The sequence below is a fragment of the Gobio gobio genome (genome assembly GCF_949357685.1).
Source record: "Gobio gobio genome assembly, chromosome: 3".
Lineage (NCBI taxonomy): Eukaryota > Metazoa > Chordata > Actinopteri > Cypriniformes > Gobionidae > Gobio > Gobio gobio.
This window is the reverse complement of record NC_137099.1, coordinates 14,841,757-14,868,604: the sequence shown is the minus strand read 5'-3', so window position 1 is coordinate 14,868,604 and position 26,848 is coordinate 14,841,757. Positions and strand designations below refer to the sequence as shown.

Here is a 26,848-nt window from a genome sequence, read left to right as displayed (position 1 = left end):
CGTAAGCAGAAGAGAAAAGTTGTTGGAGAGATTAAGAAAGATTTATTCTATTAAAAATGGATTTTTGTTCCTCCAGAATAACATGCACTGATGAATTGTACACAAGATCAGTGGCATTTATGAAAAAGTAAATGGGGTCATTTTTGATGTCATGCCAAAATACAAAACCTTTGATTAACATTTCATTTATTATGTCATTCAAAATGTCATTCATGTCATTCAAAACTTACACTTCTATTCAAAAGTTTGGGGTCGGCTAGAATTTTGTATAAAAAAAAAACTAATAATAAAACAGTGAAAGTTTGTTTTTAGTAAAACAGTAATGTTATATTATTGCAAATTAAAAGAACTGTGTTCTAGTTGAATATAATTTCAAATGTAATTTATTCCTGTGATGGCAAAACTGTCTTCAGTGTCACATGATCCCTACAGAAATCATTCTAATATGCTGATTTGTAGCTCAAAAAACAATTATTATTATTATTATTATCACAGTGGAAAATCGGTTGTAGTGCATGTACTAGGTGAGTAAATACGGACAGAATGTTATTTTAGTTGAACCCTCCCTTTACAGAGATAGTTCACCCAAAAATTTAAATTACCCTATGATTTACTCAATCTTTAGTCATCCTAGGTGTATATGACATTATTCTTTCAGACGAATACAATCAGAGTTATATAAAAAAATGTCCTGGCTAATCCAAACATTATAATGGCAGTGAATGGCAGCCCAAAATTTGAAGTCCAAAAAAGTGCATCCATCCTTTATAAAAGTAATCCACCCGGCTCAAGGGGGTTAATAAAGGCCTTTTGAAGTGAATCGATGGGTTTGTGTAAGAAAAATATCCATATTTAAAACTTTATAAAGTAAAATATATAGCTTCCGGCGGACCGCCTTCTGTATTAAACTTATGTAGAAAGTGTAACGCCTCTCGCAGTTCAAAACGCTTGCGCTACGTCCGACGTCATCGTCGCGCCAGTTACACTTTTTTCAACAAACCCCCCCCCAAAAAACTATCTAGATATTTTACTTTATAATATGTTAAACATGGATATTTTTCTTACAAAAACCTAACAATTTGCTTCAGAAGTTCTTTATTAAAGCTGCACTATGTAACTTTTCTGTCCACTAGAGGTCGCCTGTTCAAAATAAAGGCGTAGTTTCATGGTGCCACGTTTGAGCGCAGAATCTTGGGACATGTGGCCTTCACCTCACAGTCGGTGGAAAAGAATCGGGATAGGACTCGGGCAGAAATCATGTTCATGGATGCGATTATTAACGTTACTGTAGTATGAAGCGGAGCAGGACCAAGTGTTGTGGAGCTTAGCAAGGCCGCTGGAGCGATTGTTAATGAGAAGAGCGGCTGGACTTTTATTATGACAGTCTCCGGCTGGACTTTTATTATGCCACAGTTGACACTTCCGGTTATTCGGTCATGAGTATGAAGTAACGCAGCTCTGTTTATCATATTAGATACATCTGAGTGTGTTGAAAATGATGTTATGAAGTTACTCTGTGCGTTCGCTCGGTGGCTGCTTTGACACTTGTTCACACTGCAGTGAGAGTGAAGCGTTTCTGCAAAATAAAACCGGAAAACGAGGGTAACGCTGATATGACACCATTGACAGGCGACTCCCTCACACGTCCCGGTTCCCTGGATAAAATAACAATTTTCTCAAGATTTACAAATAGTTGGAAACATTTGGGATATTGTAAGTAAACTAAATATATAACACTGGCCTAGTGGTTTTTGGATATTTTACTCAAAAAAATGTACATAGTGCAGCTTTAACCCCCGGAGCCGTATGGATTACTTTTATAATGGATGGATGCACTTTTTTGGATTTCAAATTTTGGACTGCCTTTCACTGCCATTATAAATCTTGGATTAGCCAGGACCTTTTTTAATACAACTCTGATTGTATTCGTCTGAAAGAAGAATGTCATATACACCTAGGATGGCTTGAGGGTGAGTAAATCATGGGGTAATTTTCATTTTTGGGTGAACTATCCCTTTTTATTAGGATGTATAAAATCTGACTGAAATATGCACACTATTTAGAGTAGGTGAGAACAGGGAGCATCTCCACCTGGAGGATCAAGATGTAACTACACCTTTCTGTGAAATGATCTTGCGTGTATGTTTTTGTCAGTGACTTTAACTCTGATCATATTGTTTGTTTGTCTGATCTCAACAGGTACCGAAGTTTAAAGCACTTTAACTATGATATCTGCCAAAGCTGCTTCTTTTCTGGCAGAGTGGCCAAAGGTCACAAAATGCAGTACCCTATGGTTGAATATTGCACACCGGTAGGTTTTTTGCATAACTGTGTGCTTGGCATATACATTGTAGATTACAGCATTCATTGCATTGCGTTCAGAATTTTGTATCTGCCGTAAATAGCAGAGTCAACACATTTCAAGTTTAAAGTGCAGGTCATGACGTCTTGTGTCTTTTGTGTCCTTTTACTACAGACGACGTCAGGAGAGGATGTGAGAGACTTTGCCAAGGTTTTGAAGAACAAGTTTAGGACAAAGCGCTATTTTGCCAAGCATCCTCGCATGGGCTACCTCCCTGTCCAAACCATCCTTGAAGGAGACAACATGGAGACGTGAGACCCGTGATTTTTTTAATGTGTTCACTTCATTTTGTGTATAACCATCTGCTACTGACTAAGTAGACACATGAAAGCTGGTAGGGCCGTAATTATAAAAAGCACTGTGCGCATCACACTGCGACTCTAGATTCTATCAAGAGAGCAAAATTAAAGTGCCCCTATTATGCTATTTTAAAGGTTCCTAATGTTGTTTTGCAGGTCTCCTACAATAGATATACATGCATCCAAGGTCAAAAAACACTTACATTTTTCTTATAATATACATACAACATCACCTCCTTTCTCACCGTGTCTGAAACAGTTTGTTCAAAGATTCAGTCTCTAAACCCCTCCATTCTGTGAGCCTGCTCTGCTCTGATTGGTTAGATGGCCCAGTCTGTTGTGATTTGTCTACCGCTTACAGCAAATGTTGGAAACGAAACACTCCTTACCATATCTGAATTTCAGCTCTGGAGGCTTCTTCTGCACTTGATAACGATGCCATTTTTTCGTATCAATTCCAGCGCTAGCCCTCATCCTTTGGAAGTGCATACAATGAGGATTTTCAGCGCTGAAAACAGCGTCTTCTCGAAACCAAATTTTTCTATGCCTCAGCTACAACTAGGCTGTTTGACGGCAGGTCAAAGTAGACTTTGTTCAGCCAATGAAGACCATAGACAGGCATTATGCAAATTTGTCACATTGTTATGTAGGTATGTTACAGGAAGTGAGACTGGAATTGCTGACGACTCGTTTCGGCAGTTCAGAATCGATTCTTTCTTTTAGGAGACAATAACTTTATTTATCGTGCATTTTGATATTTAAAACTTTGCAGACCTTTTAAATTCACAAACGGCTGTATTACACACTAAATGAAAGGTAATATTCGAAAAAGCATAATGAGGGTCGTTTAATGTGTGCAGGAGTGATAATGTAGTCAACCATATTTTGAAAATAAACGACTAGTTGGATAGACAAATCTTGTATATTTAGACTAGTTTAGGGTCACGTTATTTTAGTATTATTTATATACTATTATAGCATTTATTCATATTTTTTAATATTTGCCGTTTTTATTTTAATTTTAAAGTTGTAGTAATTGTGTGCTAAAAACAATTTTATATTTTTATTTAGCTTAATTTTTTATAACTTTAACTTAAGCTTATTTTATTTCAGTTTATTACAAGGCAATATTTCTCATTTTCGTTTACGTTTAATGTTTTTCTTCTAATATTTATAGTTTTGTTCCAGCTTTATTTCAATTAATGAAAACTATTTTTAACTAACAGTAACCACATTGACACATTTCGTAATTATTTATTTACAGCGAGTGCTTTTATTGGACAAACAAATCTAGTCCTGCCAACCCAAACCTACTGATTATGCGTAGTAATAGATACATGGGTCACAGAGGACAGTTTGAATTTTGATGGTAAACATCATAGAATTTAGAGGGGGGCAAGTATTTTTTATACAGTTTTTGTTAAATACATCTTAAGCTTGGTTTATACTCATCCACACGAGCACGAAGGTAAATAATGTAATTGCGGATTGGCTGTTTCTCTCGCGGAGAGAAACAGCCTATCATGTACGTTTCATGTACGCGTCTAATTTGTTGCTTATATTTACAAATTGAGCCTACAATAGTATAATAAGCCTTTTTAATGAACATAAAGGTCCATGTTAATAAAACTAAATTAAAAGGTTTAGTGAAATTAGAAAATATTTTTAAGAGATGTTCTCATGTCCATATATTTTGTTCTAATGTCACAAGTTATAATCTCAATGTTTACACGATTATTTTGTATTGTGGTGTTGGTGAAGTGTACTAAAGTAAACATTGTCACATATGCACCTTACTACTTCTCACTGCTGTTTCCTGATGGTTTATAGAACAATTTCTCCGAGTCGCCCTCTGTCATTTCAAAGAATAGTACAACGGCGAGTGTGTCAAGTATAAATGCCTCATCCGTTTGGGGAGGTGCGTACTGTGGAGCCAGGCGAAAGTATAAACAAAGCTTTAGACAGTCTGCTTGGTGAAAAGTTGAAAAAGCTTGTCTCATGCCATTTTAAAGATCCTCTATAATTTATTTACTTTTTAAAAGAGGAACAAACATTACGATTGCACCTACATTTTGGCCACTGACTTTGTTCAGGCAAAAATGCCATAGCGAAACATTTAAACGGAAAACGTTACTTTAAATTCTGAACATTGACATGGAAAAAAAGCTGAGTTCCATCTGACACACTGAAATAAAACATTTGAACCTTCTCAAAGCCTACCTACTACCTACCTTCTCTTATTTGTGAGCATTTTGCATATATATAAATGGTACTAAATGTAGTGTAATACTGGCATGCCACCAAACAAGACGAATAAAGCTGACTCTGAACTCTTGATAACCTTAAATTGCAGCTGCAAGAGTTTTGCTTGGATTTTTTCTGCTTTATCGTGTGCATTGATCATTGCTCGTGTTCACAGTAGGAGTGTTTATGCTGTGGAATAATTTTTTCTTCCTGTAGAGGAGCAGCTGCAAATGTGTGCAGTCTGTCAGACTAATTGTAAAGCAGTGCTAAATGCATACACACATTATTCTTACAACATTAACCCCTTTTTTCTTTTTTATTTCAACCCCAACACACAACCAGAAATGTTGAATCAAACACATTTTTTGGAAGAGAGTTGATTGTATGTTATTGGCCACTGAAAATGTTCTTAGGATTTATCTGTGTTGTCATATCAGTGGGTTTGTGTGTTTGGTGCTTCTTAACCATGTCACCATCATGCTTTCAGTGCATCTACTTGTCCTGTCCATCATCTCATCTTTTTTGTCTTGCAGTCCTGTTACACTGATCAACTTCTGGCCTGTTGACCATCCGTGAGTACATCTGCACACCAACACTCTCACACGCAATAACAAAACATCCACACAAATCTCATTGAGCACCTGCTTACTGGATCACATGATGCAAACAGTACCATTTGGTGATTTATCCAGTGAAGTCAAGAAAGAACTTTCAGGATTTTTTATATCACAGTTAAAATGTGACTTGTGGTGCTAATCTGAAATTGAAATGTAAATTGTATTGAAATTAAAATTTGAAAGTATTTCAATTAATCTGGAATTTCAACAATGACAAATTGTTGATTGGATGATTCACGTAGATGGGCGTGCAATGACATTTACATTCATTCATTTAGCAGACACTTTTATCCTAAGCGACATACAATTGAGGGATACAGCAAGCGATTCATCTCGAAGAGGCAAACAAACACGAGAAGTGCTCAAAATACAAGGTTAAAGACATTGCTTGGAGAGCATCATAAAATAGAATAGGGGGGATTAAAGGAAAGTGAAAGGATATAAAAAAAAAAAAAAGTGCTCACTGAAGAAATGAGTTTTCAGATGTCTTTTGAATGACCAGGACCAGTGTTATATTGATCAGCAATAAATGAATCACTTGGACGGGTATCGGATAATTTATCATTTAAAGCACATTGTTTAAATCTTCTACTGATCTGTGTGAAATTATACACAAGTCTCCATGAAACACTCATCTTTCATCGTCAGAATTGTGAGATATATTGTAACGTGATCATCCCATGGCTTTTACCATTCATCTGCAAGATTAACATGATACAGTGGTTTAGGGTAATAGGCTTTTTTTAAACAGGGTTATCGTTAATTTATAGTCGCTGGGTGTGAACTACACTGTTACGTGATCGGTACATGACTGTTCAAAAGTTTGGTGTCACTAAGATTGTTCTTTTCTTTTTACTTCAAGAAATGAATACTCAAATTGATCAAAAGTACAGTAAACTATGCACATCTCAAGAGACAGTTTGTCACCCTAAAATAATAGTGGAAATAAATATCCACACGATTCCTATTTAAGATCATTGTTTAATATCCTTATGTTTGATTCATCAGAAAAGTACGGAAGCTTGTTTCCGCCACAGAATAAAAAAAGGTAATTGTGACTTTTTATCTCAGAATTGCGAGATAAAAACTCGCAGTTGCGTATTATAAAGTCATAGTTAAGATTAGAGATAAATCATAGAGATAAAGTTTTTTTCCCCCCGGACTTTATAACTCACAATGGCGAGTTATAAAGTCAGACTTGCATGATATAAAGTCACAATTGAGAGTTTATATCTCACAATTGTGAGGGGGGAAAGTCAGAATCGCAAATTATGACTTTCTAACACACAATTCTGACTTTATATCGCGCAAGTCTGACTTTATAAATCACAACTGATAATTTTTTTTTCAGAATTGTGAGATATAAACTAAACTCGCAATTGTGAGATAAAAAGTCGCAATTATCTTTTAAAAATTCTGTGGCGGAAAAAAGCTTCCATAGAAAAGTGTATCCATAGAGACCCTGTTGAATTTGTGTAGTGAGTTAAAAATTAAAAATTAAAATGAAATGCTCTTTATTGACATCTATTCCATTAGAACCTTTTCCATCATATAAATGGAACTTTTCCATTACACAAAAGGCTCGTTATAGTGGAAAAGTTTATTTTAGATTTTTAAAATGTTCTCCACACTAGGGAAAAAAAAAGCTTTTCTTGTATGAATAGTTATTTGGGGGAAAATAAATGGTTCTTTTATGGCATCACTGCGAAAACCCCCTTTCAGAATATTTATTTTTAAGAGTGTATAATAATGATGCATTTAGTTCTGTTCATCTGTGTTTTCTGACCTTTGCTCTTCTGTCACTGGTAGGCCGGCATCTTCCCCACAACTCTCCCATGACGACACCCACTCACGCATCGAGCATTACGCTAGCAGGTGGGTCTTTTTTGAGCATGGTTATTTTGGTGTTACTATGTTAACTGTATATTTAAGAGACCACACTTGCATTGCATTAGGTTCTGATAATGTGATGGAGTATACAGTAGCGTGCAATGGTACAAATGTGTCAGCCATTAGAAATGTTGTACCATTTATAGCGTGGTTGATATATTTTCGTGGGTTTGAAATAGGGCTGTCACTTTTGTAAAAAAATCCTGTTCGATTTTTGAGACACAAGTGTTCATTGAATCGATTCTAAAATCGATTTTAAATGACGTTTTCATTTTCAACGCTAAATATAGCCTACGCCAATCCACGGACAACTAACGGGCATTAGGATGAAAGTAAAGAGGGCGCTTGAGACGCACAAGTCAGCAATATTTCTGATGATTTATTTTGTGCACCATGACAAACAGGAGTGCAACATTCTGGGGGAAAAAAAACATTAAGCAGAGTGGACTGCCATAACGTCAAAGAAAAACATTAGCTTCAGGCTTTAACATGGCTGTGTTTACGATTATAAATTCCACAACAACAACAAAAAAATTGTAGCCCATGAAAAGAGGTTGAAAATAAAGCTTAAAAATTTACTAGCCTGAATGTGAAGTTCGTGTGGATAATAATTTAACGTAATTATTCAACCGTTCAAAATGAAACTTTGAATGAACTTAACTTGCGAACAGGCCATGTGTTTTTTTTAATTGAACGTAACCGACACTTAGGCTATGCGGGCGTTGTAGATGAAACGTGCAAATAAGTCTCTATTACAAATTATTGGACAGGAAAACAAGTCTATCAACATTTGAATTTTTTCTTTCAACATTCGGGGTCCAGAGCAGAGCGTTTTTTATTCACTATATGCCCAGCTGTTGAGAAGACGCGCTCCGACCGCACTGATGCAGGGACACTCAGGTACTTCATTTCGAACTGCCAATCTTCCACCACAAAAGCGGGTCGCTGTCAGCTGGCAAAGGTGGTTCCTTTTCATAAATCAATATCTCCTGTAAGAGGTTGCTTTCGACGTCATTCACTCATCCACTCATGAACCGCTCACGGGTAAAACGCCGTCCGCTCAAAATGCTGCGCTGACAGGAACTTTATCTGTAGCCTACTTGTTGTAGCATTAAAACACATATTTAGTTTTATGTTAAATATAAATATATTTAATTAATTAAAAATGTTAAATATAATAATGTTATTTTTAAATTTAATTTAGGATACCTTGAGTATTAGCTACAATTGAACAGGACACATAAGATGGGAAATATGGGGGTCAGAAATTATTTTGACCACTTAACGCATTTTTCGTTTTATATAAATTGTTTCTTAATTTTAATCAATTGTTTTATCGACTAATATTGCATTGATTTAATAAATAATAAGAAAATATAGCATACAATGACATGGAGGCGCTGGCTCTGCGTGAACAACGGCTTAAATGAACACCTACCCTACTAGGAAAAAAGCTTTAGTTGGGGCAGCCCTATAGCCATTTATTTCAAATAGACCTATATTTGTTCCAGCATGTCACAAAGGACATTTCGGGTTGAGCGAGCGGCGCTGAGAGGAATGAGAAAGCTGCTCTCCATTCTGGAGGAAATAGCGCTCATTCTTTTCTATGCGCTCATTCTTTTCTATGCACACAGCATTTTCACAATATCAATATCATTGACCTCATGCAAGTTTTAAAAACATGTTTCAACATATTAATAATACCTGTTAATAACTTTTTTATTTGTTTAATTCGTTCAAAAATAATAGTGTACATATTTGGTTAAAATCGATTCCCTGTTTTCGTTTTCGAAACTTGTGTTGGTTGGTCCGATCGATTGTGCACTCGATTTTCGAACGTAAAGTGACAGCCCTAGTTTGAAATTTTTATTTTAACCAGAAATATTTCACAAATGATATCAGAATGTTGCTTGCAGAGTTCATGTGAAGCACGTAAGCTGGGACAGTGGTGCCTTACTGACATGAATGAATGCAACTGCATGAGCTGTTTATGAATGAGTACAGAATGATGTTGTGTTTTCACAGGCTAGCTGAAATGGAGAACCGAAATGGCTCATATATGAATGACAATGTATCGCCCAATGAAAGCATGTGAGCTTGCATCTCCTTTACACTCTACTGTACATAGTATTCATATGCATAGTATATGAATGTAATGGTGTGTGAAATAACCTAAAACTGATCTACTTACAAATGTCTGAGCACCTGCATACATTTAAATGCTTGTGGTTGCATAAAAACCTCTCCTTTTCTACTTAAAGGGGTAGTTCACCCAAAAATGAACATTTCCCCATGATTTTCTCACCCTCAAGTCATCCTAGGTGTAAATGACATTCTTCTTTCAGACAAATACAATCGGAGTTATATTAACTCTTTCCCAGCCAAACCCGGAATTTTTCGTTATTTGTATGAAAACGCTTCTGTTATACGCTAGGGGGCGCTATTACGCATCTTCTGAATGAGTACAGAATCTCCTGATCAAAACACATGAGAAGAAGTTGCAAAAAAACAAGCGATCGTATGTAAGCAGATGCATATGCAAAATAATGTGATCATCAACATTAAACATCATATAAATCAAAATTGCCTAATGTTACTGAATTAAATGTCGCCCCAGGACGAGCTATAGGACTGTGAAGCTTTAGGGGTGTTGTTGGACTCGATCTACTCCATCTCTGTTTTGATCATTGTACTTAATCTGATCTGGATGTAGTCTTTGACAAAAACGTGATTTTCTCAGCTTTTTGTTCAAAATGTTGCTTTTTTTATTAAACTTACCCATATTTAAGTGTTGATAAAGGAATGCATGAAGCTAGAATTAAACGTTTTATTGTTATTTTTTGTTTAAAAGCAGAGGGTCTGCTCTTTTTGTTGATGTATTGCATGCTCAGATATTCATACAACAAAATATTCTATGGGCCATTACATTTTTGTGAAAATGATCAAAAAAACCTGGCGGTGGCTGGCAACTTAAAAAAAAAAAAAACGCTGGTGGGGAAAGTGTTAAAAATGTCCTGGCTAATCCAAGCTTTATAATGGCAGTGAATGGGAGCCCAAAATTTGAAGACCAAAAGAGTGCATCCATCCTTTATAAGAGTAATTGTTTCGGAGGGGCTGAGATGCGTTTTTGTGAGAAAACTATCCATATGTAAAACTTCATAAAGTAAAATGCGTATCTAGCTTGCGCCAGACCACCTTCTGTATTCAGCTTACGAAGAAAGTGTAACGTCTTTCGCAGTTCACTACTCTTACGCAACCTCCTACATCATACATCGCCTCATCTGCACTTTTTCCGTAAATTGAATACGGAAGGCGGTATGGCGGAATTTAAATTTATAACGTGTTAAATATGGGAATTTTTCTTACACAAAGCATCTCTTTGCTTCAGAAGGCCTTTATTAACCCCTGGAGCCGTATGGAGTATGTTTATAATGTCTGGATGCACTTTTCAAATTTTGGGTTCCAATTCACTGCCTTTATGAAGCTTGGATTAACCAGGAATTTTTTTTATGCAACTCAGATTGTATTTGTCTGAAAGAAGAAAGTCATATACACCTAGGATGGCTTGAGGGTGAGTAAATCATGGGGTCATTTTCATTTTGGGGTGAACTAACCCTTTAAAATGTGTGTATGAAAGTTCTATAACTTATTATAGGAAGAGTTCCTCCAAAAAGGAAGATTATTTATTTACCGTAATGTCATTCCAAATTAGTTTTCATTTTTCGGGTGAATATTAGCTCTTTCCACTCATACACACAGTGGTGGAGATCAGTAATAAACCCATAATATAAAATCGCATTAAATATTAAATCACAATAAAACGATTACATGCAAATGCTCTTATACAGCAGTTTTTTGTGGTATTAAAACAATAGGATTGTTTTTAGCCCAGCTTACTTCTCCCAAGCCGATTGAGCTGGTGTATTTTTCAATTATTTAGAGTTTAAGGCAGCCAATGTTAATTGAAAACTTGAGAAATGGATGTAATGTAGTGAACTGGAAACGGAGTGCTGTTGTTGTTGTTATTGTAGGGATGATGAGCATCTGCTGATCCAGCATTACTGCCAGAGTCTGAATCAAGGCTCTCCACTCAGCCAACCGCAGAGTCCCGCTCAGATCCTCATCTCAATGGAGACTGAAGAGAAGGGAGAGCTTGAGAGAGTGCTCAACGATCTGGAGCAGGAAAACAGGTTTGATTGCATGATGCTTCCTTGACTATTCAAATGAATGGTTTTAAAATGCAGTGGGCGTAAACCGGACCGTATTCCGTCAGCATATGTCTGTCACGACAAACTGCATTTACAGAATTTTTTTAAATCACACATTTATTAAAAGTGCAATGCTTAAGATCAGTGATTTTTTTTTCTTCTTCAAATGGTCGTTTGCCAACTGAAAATGTTTTCAGCAAAATGCAGAGCTTAACGCAAATAATACAACCATATAATCGTGCATAGATAGGATAGCAAAATTAACTTTTACATCAGAGGTGCTTCCTATATCTTTCTACATCAACTCAAGTGTATTTGGTCATATTAATCAATTTCAATATTTGATTGTGCTTTTCATCAGTGGTTCTCAAATTTTTCTAACCAAGTTCACCATCCAAGTACTACCCAGCACACACGACTCTTCCCACACTGCTGAGTCAAGTATGTGGGCCACACATTGGAGTCTAATATTACATACAGTGAGCTATATTAAAATTGTGAATGTGGATGAGCAAGCAGAAATAAGATCTGATTCAATATTTTTACCATGTTTGTTTTAAAAAAATATTAGAATTATTTCAAACTTTTTCAACATTTTACTTTTGAAAAGGAATTAAAAAATGTTTTGATATGTTATACACTACTATTCAAAAGTTTGGGGTCAATAAGGTATCTTATGCTTACCAAGGATGCATTTGATTTTCTACTGTTTAACCTCCTGGGTGCCACTGTCCACGTACGAGGACATAATATTTTAGTGAATTTCTCTGACACCATACATTAAATGTGACATGTATGGATGTCCTGTAAAGAGCACATTCAGGGATTTTTAAAGATACCATTTGTTTTAAAGGGGGGGTAAAACCCTCATTTTCAGTCAATCTCATATCAATCTTGAGTGCCTATAGAGTAGTTCTGCATCCTTCATATGTACAAAAAGTCTTTAGCTTTATTATATTTATAAAAGAAAGATACGCTGTACCGAGTCGTTCTGGAAAAAGCCGAGCGGCTGGGGGCGTATCGTTTGGGCGGAGCTAAAGAATGACGAGCGTTGAGCTATGTATGTTTACATAGAAAAACAATGGAATCAATAGCTAACAACACAGACATTTGAAGCAGTTTTACTCACCTCCTGCTACCAACACACGACTGTGAACCTTAATCGCTGGGACTGCTCCATCTTTTAGCTTTAGACGAGCTACAAATCCGGAGTTGAACTGTACCTTGTTTATAAACCATCCTCGCCGAAATTCAGGGAACAAACGAACACTTGCAAACTCCATCCACTGTCTCATTAACGCTGGGTTCTTTGGGAAGCTGTGCAGAGTTGTCTTGCCATGACAACCAAAAACATATCTTTGGTGACATTGTTGATTTCGTGAAGTCCTGTGACTACAGCACAGCCGGCTTAAAGGGTTAGTTCACCCAAAAATGAAAATTCTGTCATTAATTACTCACCCTCATGTCGTTCAACCCCCGTAAGACCTCCGTTCATATTCGGAACACAAATGAAGATATTTTTGTTGAAAGCTGATGGCTGAGAAAGGCTTCAGATAGGCCTCCATTGGCATTCAGTACATTAATACTCCCAAGACCCATAAAAGGCACTTAAAACGTCGTTACAAAGTCCATCTCACCACAGTGGCTCTACAATAATTTTACGATGCGACGACAATAGTTTTTGTGCGCAAAAAAAAATCAAAATAACACCTTTATCCAACTTGTTCTTGTCTTCCGTGTGTGCCTCCACGACGCATGCGCGAGAAGATGACGCAGATCCGGCGCTCGGACACATGACCCAGAAGGGATTTGTTTACAAGCAGAGGAAGACGTGCGTGTCTAAGCTGTTGAATTCTACATTGATCGTGCTTTAGGTCTCAGCGTAGTTCTCAAAATTGGGCTTAAGTGTGCATTTCATGGATTCCTGAACGCTGGCACTACGTCATATTCTCGCGCATGCGTCGTGGAGGCACACAGAGAAGACAATAACAAGTTGGATAAAGGTGTTATTTTGATTTTTTTTTTGCGCACAAAAACTATTGTCGTCGCATCATAAGATTATTGTAGAGCCACTGTGGTGAGATAGACTTTGTAACGACGTTTTAAGTGCCTTTTATGGGTCTTGGGAGTGTTAATGTACTGAATGCCAATGGAGGCCTGTCTGAAGCCTTTCTCAGCCATCAGCTTTCAACAAAAATATCTTCATTTGTGTTCCGAATATGAACGGAGGTCTTACGGGTGTCGAACGACATGAGGGTGAGTAATTAATGACAGAATTTTCATTTTTGGGTGAACTAACCCTTTAAGCGTTTGCTCTCTCGCTCTAGTCGCCCGCCCGTACAAGGACATTCTGCCCCATCTGACGTCACATATACCCATACTCAAAAAAAACTTTCTGAAACTTATGAGAACCCGGAGGGAGTATTTTTCGCACAGACTTTTTTTTTTTTTTTTCTCCAGGTTTAGGATGGGAAGTCTTTAACAGTGTAAAAAGCTCAGTATGCATGAAACAGCATTTCAACCCCCCCCCCCCTTTTTGATTCTTCTGTCATTTGTAAAGACCAAGGAGAAGTTGCTGTCATGGTGAACCCCCCCCCCCCCCCCTGTGATTTCATACGATTTCATATGTCCTTAATAGAGGACACCGGGACTTAAATAATGTGTATCAGGCATTTTAGGAGACACAACAAGTGAATAGGGAAAAAAATTACATATCATTATTCCTATAAAATATTAGATATTATGATGAAAATTTTGCATTACACATGTTGCTCCAAGAACATTAATACATTAATATGACAGTGTATAGGTACATTGCATTGAATAGGGAAACCCATGTATGGCCATTTTACCCACATTCCGCATAAAGTAAAATGGTATATCAATTCATTCTGTTATCTCTTTCATAACATAGTTGATAATCATCTTTAAACAAAGTTTGGTTTAAAAAACCCTGAAACCTAAAAATTGCTTGGTTGATTTTTTTAAAAATCACGTTGTTTTTGCCTATACATATCATTTCATGTCATTTTATTTTTCCTGGTCCTGGTGTCCACTTACGAGGACATAACATATAAAATATCATTTTTCATTTTTAAATGTTCTTTTCCCCATTTGTTTCTTATGCTCTAAACAATGTATTGACATGAAAAAATACTAAATTGAGAACTTTTTTTCCTTCCTTAGGAGGTTAAAATATTTTAAATAAATAATTTTCAGCATCATTACTCCAGTCGTCAGTGTCACATGATCCTTCAGAAATCATCTGCTATTCTAGAATCATCTCTTATTATTATCAATGTTGAAAACAGTTGTGCTGCCTTTTTTGTGGAAACTGTGATGCTAATTCTTAAAAAAAAAAAAAAAAAAATCTTAAAAAAAAACATTCACACTAACCCCAAACTTTTGACCAATAGTGTATTTTGCTGGATGGTGTGCCATCTGGGCCACAAAAAATTAGCAGTCTGTGCTAACAACTTATGCTTATTTATTTGTCAGAATCACCCAGTTTCTTAAGTTGCTATTTTCCCGGGCTTCTTTCTGAAGTTGTTGTCATTGTTGTGCAGGAAGCTGCAGGCAGAGTACGATCATCTGAAGAAGGCACACGGCCACAAGGGGCTGTCGCCGTTGCCCTCACCCCCACAGATGCTGCCGGTCTCACCCCAGAGTCCACGTGACGCAGAACTAATCGCAGAGGCCAAACTACTGCGGCAGCACAAGGGACGTTTGGAAGCAAGAATGCAAATCCTGGAGGATCACAACAAACAGCTGGAATCACAGCTCAAACGCCTTAGACAGTTACTTGAGCAGGTGGGTGGCGCATATCCTTAAGAATTTACTGATGCTTATACTCACTGGCAGTGAATAACGAACTTTGGAAATGTTGGTAAAGAAAAAAAATCAACCAGTTGTGTCAGCTCCTGTCTAAATTTGGATTGAGAGCAAATGTCTTCAGATTGCCCACTGGCCATTTATAAGGCATCTGTCAAATCATGGTCTGTTCATGTGCTTCCTTTTGATTGTCAACAGAAGAAATGAAATGCTCAGAGCATTGATATATTTTAATGTCAATATTTGGCTTTTAATGTTTGTCAAAATTGTAGTTTAATATAAAATAATTAACTTTGTGGGGAAAGTCAGTTTTAATAATATTTTTCAGTATATTAATGTATAATAGGGCTGCACGATAATGGTTTAAGATTCCATAGCTCTGCGCAAGAGAACCCGCGTTTGAGGCTTATTTGTTCATTAAATTACATCATCAGCGACTAGTCAACGTGGACTCGACGTATTTACATTTATTATAATTTTATCAAAAGGGGTAAAGTTATAAAGGCCATTTCACTTAACCAAATAGGCCTGTAGGTGGCGCATGGACTTCATTTAACCAACTATGATAACTTCATCAAATGGAAAACCAATACAAAAACTCTGGCTCCTAATCTTAAAGGAACACTCCACTTTTTTTGAAAATAGGCTCTTTTTCCAACTCCCCTAGTGTTAAACAGTTGAGTTTTACCGTTTTCGTATCCATTCAGCCGATCTCTGGGTCTGGCGGTAGCACTTTTAGCATAGCTTAGCATAGATCATTGAATCTGATTAGATTGTTAGCATCTCGCTCGATAAAGACCAAAGAGTTTGGATATTTTTCCTATTTAAAACTTGACTCTTCTGTAGTTACATTGTGTACCCAGACCGACGGAAAATGAAAAGTTGTGATTTTCTTGGCTGATTTGGCTAGGAACTATACTCTCATTCCTGTGTAATAATCAAGGAACTTTGTGCGTACGGCATGGGTGCAGCGGTGCAATGATATTATTGCAACCAGCAAGCAGGTTGTCGCCTTGGTTATGTTGACGGAAGTTAGCCTATTTTCAGGCGCTGCGTAATATCATTGCACCTGTATAGTTCCTAGCCATATCAGTACATGATGTAACTACAGAAGAGTCAAGTTTTAAATAGGAAAAATATTTAAACTCTTTGGTTTTTTTTTTTTAGTTAGATGCTAACGGTCTAATCAGATTCAATGTTCTATGCTAAGCTATGCTAAAAGTGCTACCACCAGACCCGGAGATCGGCTGAATGGATTCGAGAACGGTAAAACTCTAGGGGTGTTGGAAAAAGAACCCTATTTTCAAAAAAAGTGGATTGTTCCTTTAATTCCAATAATTCAAAATGTAATTTTTTTCTTTCCATTGCAGCAAACAGGTTACACAAGTTTATATTTGGATTTATTACACTTACTAGTTACAGAGAAGGTTAACTCGCAGATATTGTAGCAGCAAATCGCAGACGCAGCCTCGTGAACGAACACAAATTATCTGTATATGTATTTTGACACTTTCATTCGAGCAGAATTTCACAATGTACATTGCCAAACTTCAACATACATTTTTAGTGTTGTTGTCAGATCATCAGCGCTTTTTTGCAGCCCAGAGAGTGCGTGTGCATGGTTGCCAGGTTAGGAAGATTAAGTAAAACACTGGACCGAAAACGTATCCTTTTAAGAGAAACGCTCCGTTTGGGGGGTTTATTCTCGTAACATCTGGCAACCCCAAGAGGGAAAGATAGTAGAGGCTCATTACCAATGCAAGATAACAGAAATGTCAAACTGACTAAACGTTTTCAGGACGAATAACCAGCGGGCCAATATCACAACGATTATTTTTAATTAATCGAGAGAAGCAGATATCGTTATCACGATTACGATACAATTAATCATGCAGCCCTGATATACTGTTATATTTGTAGTTGACATTTCTCTTGAGTCATTGCAATGCATTCTGGCATTATCTTGTCTATGATCTGTGAAGGACACATGTACTTTTCCTTAGACTTTGGCTAAAATGAGGTTGGCAGCTCACTAGGGTTTTTTTTTAGTGTGCTGTTTTTAGAAGTTAAAAAATATGGAGTCGTTTTAACGGTTGGTCAATCTGAAATTGTTACAGAAAATATTTATGCTCAGTTTAGATGCTGTCAGGATGAATAAAGAAAATGTTTATATATTTTGACAAAATCTTTCTGAAATGTTCCATCTGTTTAAAGATGTATTAATATTTTCTGCAAATGTGTGGATTGAAGACTTTGTTTTAAAATAAAAAAATTATCATCGAAGATTTTAAATGTAGTTTATATTTATAAATTTACCTTTTGTCTTTGATTGAGTTTTGAAATTGCAGTACTTTTTTTTCTTCATAGATGTCTGAACCAAAGACCTATACTATAAGATGGAATATTGTTGATTAATGTTGTTTTGTTTGAATGCAGACATCTCTGTTAATTGTCCTTGCAGGACACATGCTGGCATTCACTGTTCTGTATAATAACAGCATAAATGATATTGATCACGTTAAGAATACTGTCATCTTCACACAGAATCCTTTTAGCATAAAATACATGTGCAACAAGGTTTTAAAATGAATGCATATTTATGAACTCCTTCACACCAAATTGTTGTACTCTAATTATTTGAGGATTTGTTCAATTGTTCAATCAGTTTGAGTTTCTGACCAGACATGGTTTGAATAGTTTTTTTTGTGTGTGTGTGATTTTTCCATCTGGTCTTGTGAAAAGACCTATAGTGCATTAAATAATTTTCTTGAGACGAGTTACTTTTTGTTTGTCGTAATTGGCCGCATGACACACACAGTATAGCTTGTAACCGATTGTTTCGAGATACATAGTTGAATTTTTACCTACCATACTTTATTGATCGATACGATATTGCACAACAGGCATTATTGATCCTGTTATTTTCAGGTTCCACAAAACTTTGTCTTTATTAAAGCTGAGGATGAATGCCAGGTCTTTTTTTGTTGGCCAAAAGAACATTTTCAGGGACCTGTCATTTTTCCTCAAGCGACCAATTTCTCTCTGTAATTTGTTTGTGGAGTTTGTTTGATGTCAACTTCTTCAGAAGTCTTCTTCTGCTTGAATAGAGGGGAAATTAGATATTCTGTCTGCATCATGTCTTGATGAATCAAGCGTAATGTCTCGATGCATACTTCTGAAAAAAACATTAGTTGGCTGGGGGTCTCTGCCAAATGGAATGTATATCAGATTTTTTTCTTAGAAGAAATGGCTTCATGTGTTCTCCGTGGACCCTTTGAACTAAAATCTCACTAGACTCCAGCACCACATGCTTCTTCCAGTGGCCGCTTGGCCGAAGCGAGAAGAACCAGACTAAATGAACATGTGGATAAATATCTCTCCCTTTGTTCAAAGCCAGTGGATAATTGGCTTCACTTCTCTGATGTTTTTTTGTTTTGTTTGTTTGCAACCATCTTCAGTTTTCTCCAAAAAGATTTTTCATTACACGTACAAACAAGCCTATGCCTTCCAGTGTATGTTTTTGTTTTAATAGCACCAATTACTTATATTTTTATCTCTGTTATTTGTTAATAAACATGTTCTGATGTTTAACATATGTTCATGTGTTTCGCTTGGCAAAAATCTCGGGAAGAGCAATGAAATCACCAGAACCATCATTCTTTATGCAAGAGGGATGTCTGGTCTTGTGGTATGAATTGTTAATGGTATATGGTTTAAAGGCACTCATTAAAGCACATGTGCAATGCGGTTTAAGTAACTTTTAATAGTTGTGCAGTGACGAGCCATTTCATCATTTAAGCCAATTATTTTTAGGTACTGGTAAGATTTAATTGCAATTAAGTACCAGTATTCATTTTAAGATACACTTGTAAATAATATATAAGCCAAGAGGAGCATGTAAAGTGGTCAATGTTTTTGTGGTAATTGTAAAACTCCCAAGAACCATGCTCAATATGCTTAATATGCTAATAACGTTCAAAAGTTTGGGGTTGGTCATATTTTTCATTTTTTAGATATTAATTAATACTTCTATTCAGCAAGGATGCATTAAATTGTTTAAAAATAACAGTATACATTTATATTGTCACAATTGTTTTTCAAAGAAATGCAGTTTTTTTATTTATTTTTTTAACTTTTATTATTCATCAACTATTAGTATCTATTATTCATTGAAGAATCCTGAAAGAAATTAACCACGGTTTCCACAAAAATACTGTTGGTAATGAATATTTCTTGAGCATCAAATTAAATATGCTAATTATGCTTTTTTTTTAAAGAAATGTTTGCTTTTATTCAGCAAGGATGCATTAAATTGTTTAAAAATGACAGAATTCATTTATATTCTTACAAATGTTTTTCCAAATCAATGCTGTTTTGTTTTTTAGCTTTCTATTATTCATTGAAGAATCCTGAAAAAACAACAACAAAGAATTACGGTTTCCACATAAATACCGTTAGTAATAATAATACATATTTTTATTCAGCAGGGATGCATTTAAATGGATTAAATTATTATTTTTTTCAAATAAATTCAGTTTTTTTTTCTTCCTCTATTATTCATCAAAGAATCCTGAAAAAATAAATCACGGTTTCCACAAAAATACTGTTAGTAATAATAAGAAATCTTTCTTGAGCACCAAATCAATATAATAATATTATTATTATTATTATTAATGGGTGTCTATGATTGATGCATTAAAACATATCATGCATTTTTCATTTATTTAATATATCAACATGGAGCTTGAATAGCTGCAGGACACCATTACAATTCATGGGGTCCAATGATAAGGTTATATCTCAGAAGACCTTGTTTAACTTTTTGAATATTGGATGTATAGGACAAAGGAAGAACATTATTTTATGTTTACTGAAGGTTTATTTTTTTTTACATCTGTGAATGTTTTGGAACACTAACTGTTTATTTTATTTTTATATTTAATAATGGCATCACGTCCACTATTTTGTGTGTATCCTTGTGATGTTTTGGCTGTCTTGTTTCTAAAACCTGAATGATGCAAAAACACAGCAACTCTTAAGAGCCCGTGGTCTTGTTTTATATTTCAATTATTAATGTTTTTAGAGAGTCCTAGGGGAAAGTTTTCGATTGAAAATATATAAATGAATGTTTTCAAATGAATCTGGAAATACAGATACAGCACAACCCAGTGCTGATGTCTGCATCCAGTCCCCTGCCTAATCTATATGGTTCCTTTCTACCTATGTCCTAGCCACAGACTGAGTCCAAGGTGAATGGTACTGCCCTGTCCTCACCCTCCACTGCCTCTCCGAGATCTGACACCAGCCTGGCCTCACTGCGTGTGGCCGCAAGCCAAACCACAGAGACCATGGGTAAATGTCCCTAACAACTTCAGTTTAAACCTAACTTTTCATTATTAATCCTAAAAACAAATTTGACGTGTTCTAAAATTTTAAGCAGGGCAAATAATAAGTAATCAGTGTTATGTCAGTCTTATATATTGTTCCATCCTTAGCAGGCTACTGAAATATACGGTGGTACCAGTAGACAGTTGTGTAAACATATTTATTTATTATTTGTTAAAGGGGTCATGAACTGCATTATTTTGTTTATTTATGTTTCCTGTGGTGCACTTATAATATTAGTATGAATTTTTTTTTTAAGATCAAATAAAAGGCATTTTTCCTACCCTGATTTTAGCCCTCTGCTCTGAACGCTCTGTTTAAAGGGGCGTGTCTGCTTTGAGACGTCAGTGTAAACGCCCACTGCTATGATTGGCTAACATTTTTGCATATGAAATAGCTAATATTGCATGTGGAACTCTCTGTAATTGTAGCACATTTTACCATTACAGCTTTCAAGGTTAACTAATCGTGAAAAGTGTTGATTAAAGCATTATATTTAGATCTTTGGCATTATATTTAGATTGTGGTATGAAAGGTTGCAGTGGTGAGCGTTGTAGCCGATCACATGAATGCATTGATTTCTGCACACTAATGAAATGCTTTTATCGTAAAAGCATTGTAAACACAACGTAAATAAGAGATTTGTTTATTATTACGGGAGTTTTGCCGAGAGTCCAGAACTCGGTCACTGATAAACTCGCACTGTTTGATTGACAGCTCCAGCGATTGCAAAGGGAGCGTCTTTGATCGCTTTCTATATATAATTTAATCACGGTTTAAATAACAGATTATTTTTATCCTACTAAGAGAAACAATGCGAAGTTTGATTTACTGACACGTAGACAAAAACATCTGACTGTACATGAATCATTACATATCAGAAATCACTGGTCACAGATCAGGCATTAGAATTAACACGGTTACTTCATGTTGTCACATTACTGTCCATATTGTAAAAAGACTGTTTGCAAAGCCTGCGCCGAAGTTGGGACTGATTTACCAAAGAATCCACAGTGAAATGTACCAGAATACAAATAAACTAAATTCCTAGCATTAGGATCCTTTGGAATGTATTTTTATTTGTAGTCCATCCTGTATTGCTCTTCTCTCCTCGTCATCTCACTAACACGTCAGTGGGCGGGGCCAAAGTTGTCAAAGATGGGCACATTCCAAAATGAGTTATTCTCTGTGCTTAGTTACAATAAAAGCTGTTTTTGGACTAACAAGGAAGTTTTCAGTTCTGAAACTTAAAGGATATTTTTATTGTATGATGACATCTTATATGTCAGAAGTAAAAATTTGATTTCTCAGTTCATGACCCCTTTAAAATAATAGGAAACACGTTGTCTTCAGTTTTGGTGTTTCTAATTCTGTAAAAAGTAAATTTAGTCATTAATACAAATTCCCTCTTTATGACCACGGTTAAAATGAATATATTAATTTCTTAATTGCAATGCATGTCAGTTATCTAGTCAAATTCTGTTCAATAACCGCATTTGTGAAGCTTTCGTTGTAAGGCTTGGCTTGAAGCCCAGGCTGGTTTCAGCAAAAGATTTTCAGAACCGATAAAAAGAGGCAATGTTCTTATCTGTGCCAAATAAAAATGAACACAGGGAGCTTTTATTTGTGTGAATACAAAAGAAGTGTGTTTTGCCCTTAACTGCTTGCCAACATCTCATTTGTTGTCTTTTGAGGGAAAACACAGTCCAACAAGATTCCAAAAACCGGGGTGTCCTTCAGTATTTGAAAAATATAAACCTATAAGTGCAGTTTGACGTTTATGATTCAGATTATGTCTTGACATAGAGTATTCACTGCTTTTTTTCCATAAAACTTTAACACATTGATGAATCAGAAATATTTTTAGTTTTCATACATAACTGGAACTGGAATTTATACTTGACATACCATTGGTCCTATTTTTCCATTTAAATGTTTTTATCAAATACCTGACACAATTTATTGGGGTGACTACATGTTAGGAATGTTCTGTTTTTTTTTGTTGTTGAAACAATTCTGTATATTTATGTTTTAATATTGAGGTATTTGGGTAGTTGACATGCAATTTCAAAAGTCATCTGTGTTCTGTAGTGTGATGTGCTTCATATGAAATGATTTCACACATTTTCTTATTCTCGTTTAATTATATGTTGTTTTAATGATCTTTTATGTTATGATCTTTTAAAACATAATCATCACAACACAGTATCATTTTAAATGAACTGCAAAAAACCCCAAAAGGTGCAAAACTACAAAGCAACTACAGCACCTTAAACATTTTGTTAAACAACATTTGTGTGTGTGTGTGTGTGTGTGTGTGTGTGTGTGTGTGTGTGTGTGTGTGTGTGTGTGTGTGTGTGTGTGTGTGTGTGTGTGTGTGTGTGTGTGTGTGTGTGTGTGTGTGTGTGTGTGTGTGTGTGTGTGTGTGTGTGTGTGTGTGTGTGTGCGTGTGCGCGCGCGCATTCATACATTATTAGTTTAAGTTAATTAGTTAATCTTTTACCTGTACAGCTGTTATTTATTTTGTACAGTTTGTGTTTAACAGAAACCAGGGCATCAATTTATTTCTAGATTCATTCCTACTTTGACAACCTTGATTCTGATACACATTTAAAAAAATAAATGTTCTGTCATTCTGAGAAGGGGACTTCACATTTTGGTAGATAGTGATGTTTTATAATTGCTGTCTTTCATAATGACTAATTTTTTAGTGTTTTGGCTTTATCTTTTTTTCTTTTTGTGTGTGTTTTTACATAACACTTTAGTCACCATATTTTAGTTGTTGATTTTTTTTTCCATGTGACACACCTTAAAGAGTTAAGTTATGAAAATAATATAAATTAATGATTATACATTTATTATGGAAAATGTGATGTATATCTAAATATGTGACCTTACTTCACTTTTATTATTTTTCGTTTTCTCGACGAACGTTTCTTTTTCTTTTTTTTCTTTGCTTCTTGATATTTTACTTTGGCCAGAGTTCTATTTGAATGTAAAAAAAAAAAAAGACTTATTGAGGTCAACTTTAATGCTTCTTGAATTCTCTCATTTCTTCTTATTTCACATATAATGGCTTCAAAACTCTTGAGACTACATTTAAAATATGGGGTTTTCCTTTAAGCCTCCAAATAGAAAATCACTTGTGGAATTTTGAAAAATTCTAAAAGTTATGATGTAGAATATGTAGATCACTAATCAAATGTGCCATTGACCATTTTAACCCCTTTGCACAGAGAGTCTGAGGTTTGAAGTACCAAATGCTTAATAGAACATTCTCAAATCATGCTAGATAACAATCGTTGATCAAATTCATGTTAATTCTCCACTAAAATCGCTACACTGATGATTCAACTTGCAAATAAATCTTTTAACATTTATGAAAACATTTTTATTTGTTTTCTCAGACTATTGGACCCTGTTGTACTCTATATGAAAGTCCTCAACATCACCGTCAATATTATCCACTAAGTCAATATTACAGGAAGCAAACACTGTCTCTGTTTGAACATGAGATGTCATGGGCAGCAGGACAACTTCCAGGGTTTTTAAGGTCAGTTCTCAGTTGTAATTGGGTCACTGCTGTGTGTTTCAGGTGATGATGAGCTGTCCAGTCCCTCCCAGGATGCAAGCACTGGATTAGAGGACGTCATTGAGCAGCTCAACAATTCCTTCCCTCACAGCCAAGGTGAGAATTCATCTACCCTGTGTGGTACAAGAAGGAACTAACACTGAAGATACTCAAACTGGACAAAAGTATTAAAGTGCCCCTATTATGCTATTTTAAATGCTCTTAGTTTTCTTTTGAAGGTCTCCTACAATAGATATACATGCATCCAAGGTCAAAAAACAAATTTTCTCAAAATATACATTGCAGCATCACCTCTTTTCTCACAGTGTCTGTAACGCTTCGATCAAGAATTCCGTCTCTCTAAACCCCTCCTTTCTGTGTGCCTGCTCTGCTCTGATTGGTCTAGCACTTGCAGTGCGTGTCTGAAATGAAATGGCGATTACCATATCTAAATTTCAGCTCCGGAGGCTTCCTCAGCACTTGTGTACACAGTAAAACCGACGCCATCATTACGGTTCGTATCACTGTCTCTTCACATCCTCGTCCTTTGGAAGTGGATTTGCTTTCGCAGTGCAGAAAACACACAAACCAAACTCTTCCAGACCTCATCTACAACTACATTATTTGAGCAGGGTCAAACTAGACATTTGTGGACATTTCGGTTCTTTCTTTTGGGAGACAATAACTCCATTTATCGTGTACTTTGATCTTTGAAGCTTTGCAGACCTTTCACATTCAGCAGTATTACACTCTACATGAAAGATGATATTTAAAGAAACATAATAGGCGCACTTTAAACTATTGCTTTTAATGACATGAATTGCAGTAGTTTAAAGTGGCAGTAAGTACAGATTGCTAGTCAATTCAAGATGTCAGTGATATTTTAGATAATTTGGAGTAATATGGTGAAAAAATTATGGTAACCATTTACAATAAGTTTTGTGAATGCTTCTACAGTATTTATTGATTTTAATGTAAATCTCAGGATTTACTAAAACATTTTTAAGATCAAAAAGTTATTTTTACAGTTATTGCACTGTGAACTAACATGAACACTTTTAACTAACATTATCTAAGGATGATAAATGCGTTGAAAAGAGTTCATTGTTAGTTAATGCATTTATTAATGTCAACAAATGAGATCTTGCTGTAAAGTACTACAGATTAATTTTTAACCACCACATGTACATTTTTCCAACCCACTCCCTTTCTACTCTGCATGATGAAGTCACTAAATGCCCCTTTGTTTCTTATGTTTCTACATTCCCCATTGCAAATTGATGATGGGAGACCTTTTCAAATGATAAAATATGAAAATACACCTTTTAATAGACGGAATGAATCTGTAAATAATTAACCTAAAACAACAGAGAAATTGTTGGATAATATTGATGTACATTCTTATCTTCTTAACGCAAGTGTTTCTCTTTTTAACAGTGAGTCTTAACAGTATGTGTGTTGTGGGCAAGCACAGAATTGCAAATTCATAGTAATAATAATAAAAACATCAGAAAAGGTTTGCTGGTATTGCTGCAGTACACACACATTCTGTTTAGATTCAGTCTAACTGCCTATCTCTACTCCACCTTTACTGATTTTTCTTATTTCCTGTTTTCCTCTCTGTCTAAGGAGGTGGACGGCTAAATCCATGAGAGGTTAGTATTGTTACTAACCCTTTACTCTTTTTACTCTTCCAGTCTTATCCACTTTACACTATGATTTGAAGTTTATTTTCACCAAGGATGTTTATTTTTTTTACTTCTACATTTTCTATTAAAAAAAAAATATATATATATATATATATAGAAAATGTAAACATTTTATAAAAGTAATTTATTCCTGGGATGCAAAGCTAAATTTTCATCATTACTCCAGTCTTCGGGGTCACAGATAAATTTCAGTCTCTGTTGTTAAAGATCCATTTCTTTTTTATATATATATATATTTTTTAGAGCTGCAAGATTCTGGATAAATTGGATACATTTTTTTGTTTGTTTCAAATAGAGATCATAGATCTCCCATGATTCTGATCAGACAACTAAACAAAATAATGTGATTTGCTCATTTTAATTAATTTTTTAATCGGTTTGAATGAATGATTCACTGACTCACTCATAAAGACTTCAGTTGTTTCATTACTAGATGAATTGAATCTCTCAAATGAATGATTCAATTAGGGATGCACCGAATCCAGATTTTTGGGGTTCGGCCGAATACCGAAGTCCTTTGCCGTACCTGAAGTTGCTGCATTTTGGCTGCTGTCTGTAGATTCCCTTATGCACAACTCGTATTCTTTCGGATGTTTCATATGCAAATGTTTTAACAGCGGCTATTGTTTAGGGTCCTTGCCACCATGAGACAAATCGGCATTGCAAATTGAACATGTAGCTCGACTTGAATCGCCTTCTTTTGACTGAAAGTACTGCCAAACAACACGTTTT

General features: G+C 35.6%; 1 protein-coding gene across 3 annotated transcripts in view; it reads left to right on the top strand.

The window, feature by feature from the left end:
• dmd (dystrophin) overlaps positions 1-26,848 on the top strand; it is a 156,900-nt gene that overhangs the window by 126,388 nt on the left and 3,664 nt on the right. For 2 of the 3 annotated variants that reach the window (XM_079813126.1, XM_079813127.1), the window contains 9 exons: positions 2,200-2,311; positions 2,477-2,613; positions 5,439-5,477; positions 7,332-7,397; positions 9,438-9,503; positions 11,444-11,602; positions 15,187-15,430; positions 20,683-20,803; positions 24,432-24,524. In XM_079813126.1, the coding sequence (XP_079669252.1) occupies positions 2,200-2,311; positions 2,477-2,613; positions 5,439-5,477; positions 7,332-7,397; positions 9,438-9,503; positions 11,444-11,602; positions 15,187-15,430; positions 20,683-20,803; positions 24,432-24,524 (1,037 nt within the window). Of the gene's footprint in view, positions 1-2,199; positions 2,312-2,476; positions 2,614-5,438; positions 5,478-7,331; positions 7,398-9,437; positions 9,504-11,443; positions 11,603-15,186; positions 15,431-20,682; positions 20,804-24,431; positions 24,525-26,036; positions 26,063-26,848 lie in introns of all 3 variants that reach the window. The other variant, XM_079813128.1, reaches the window with a different exon arrangement.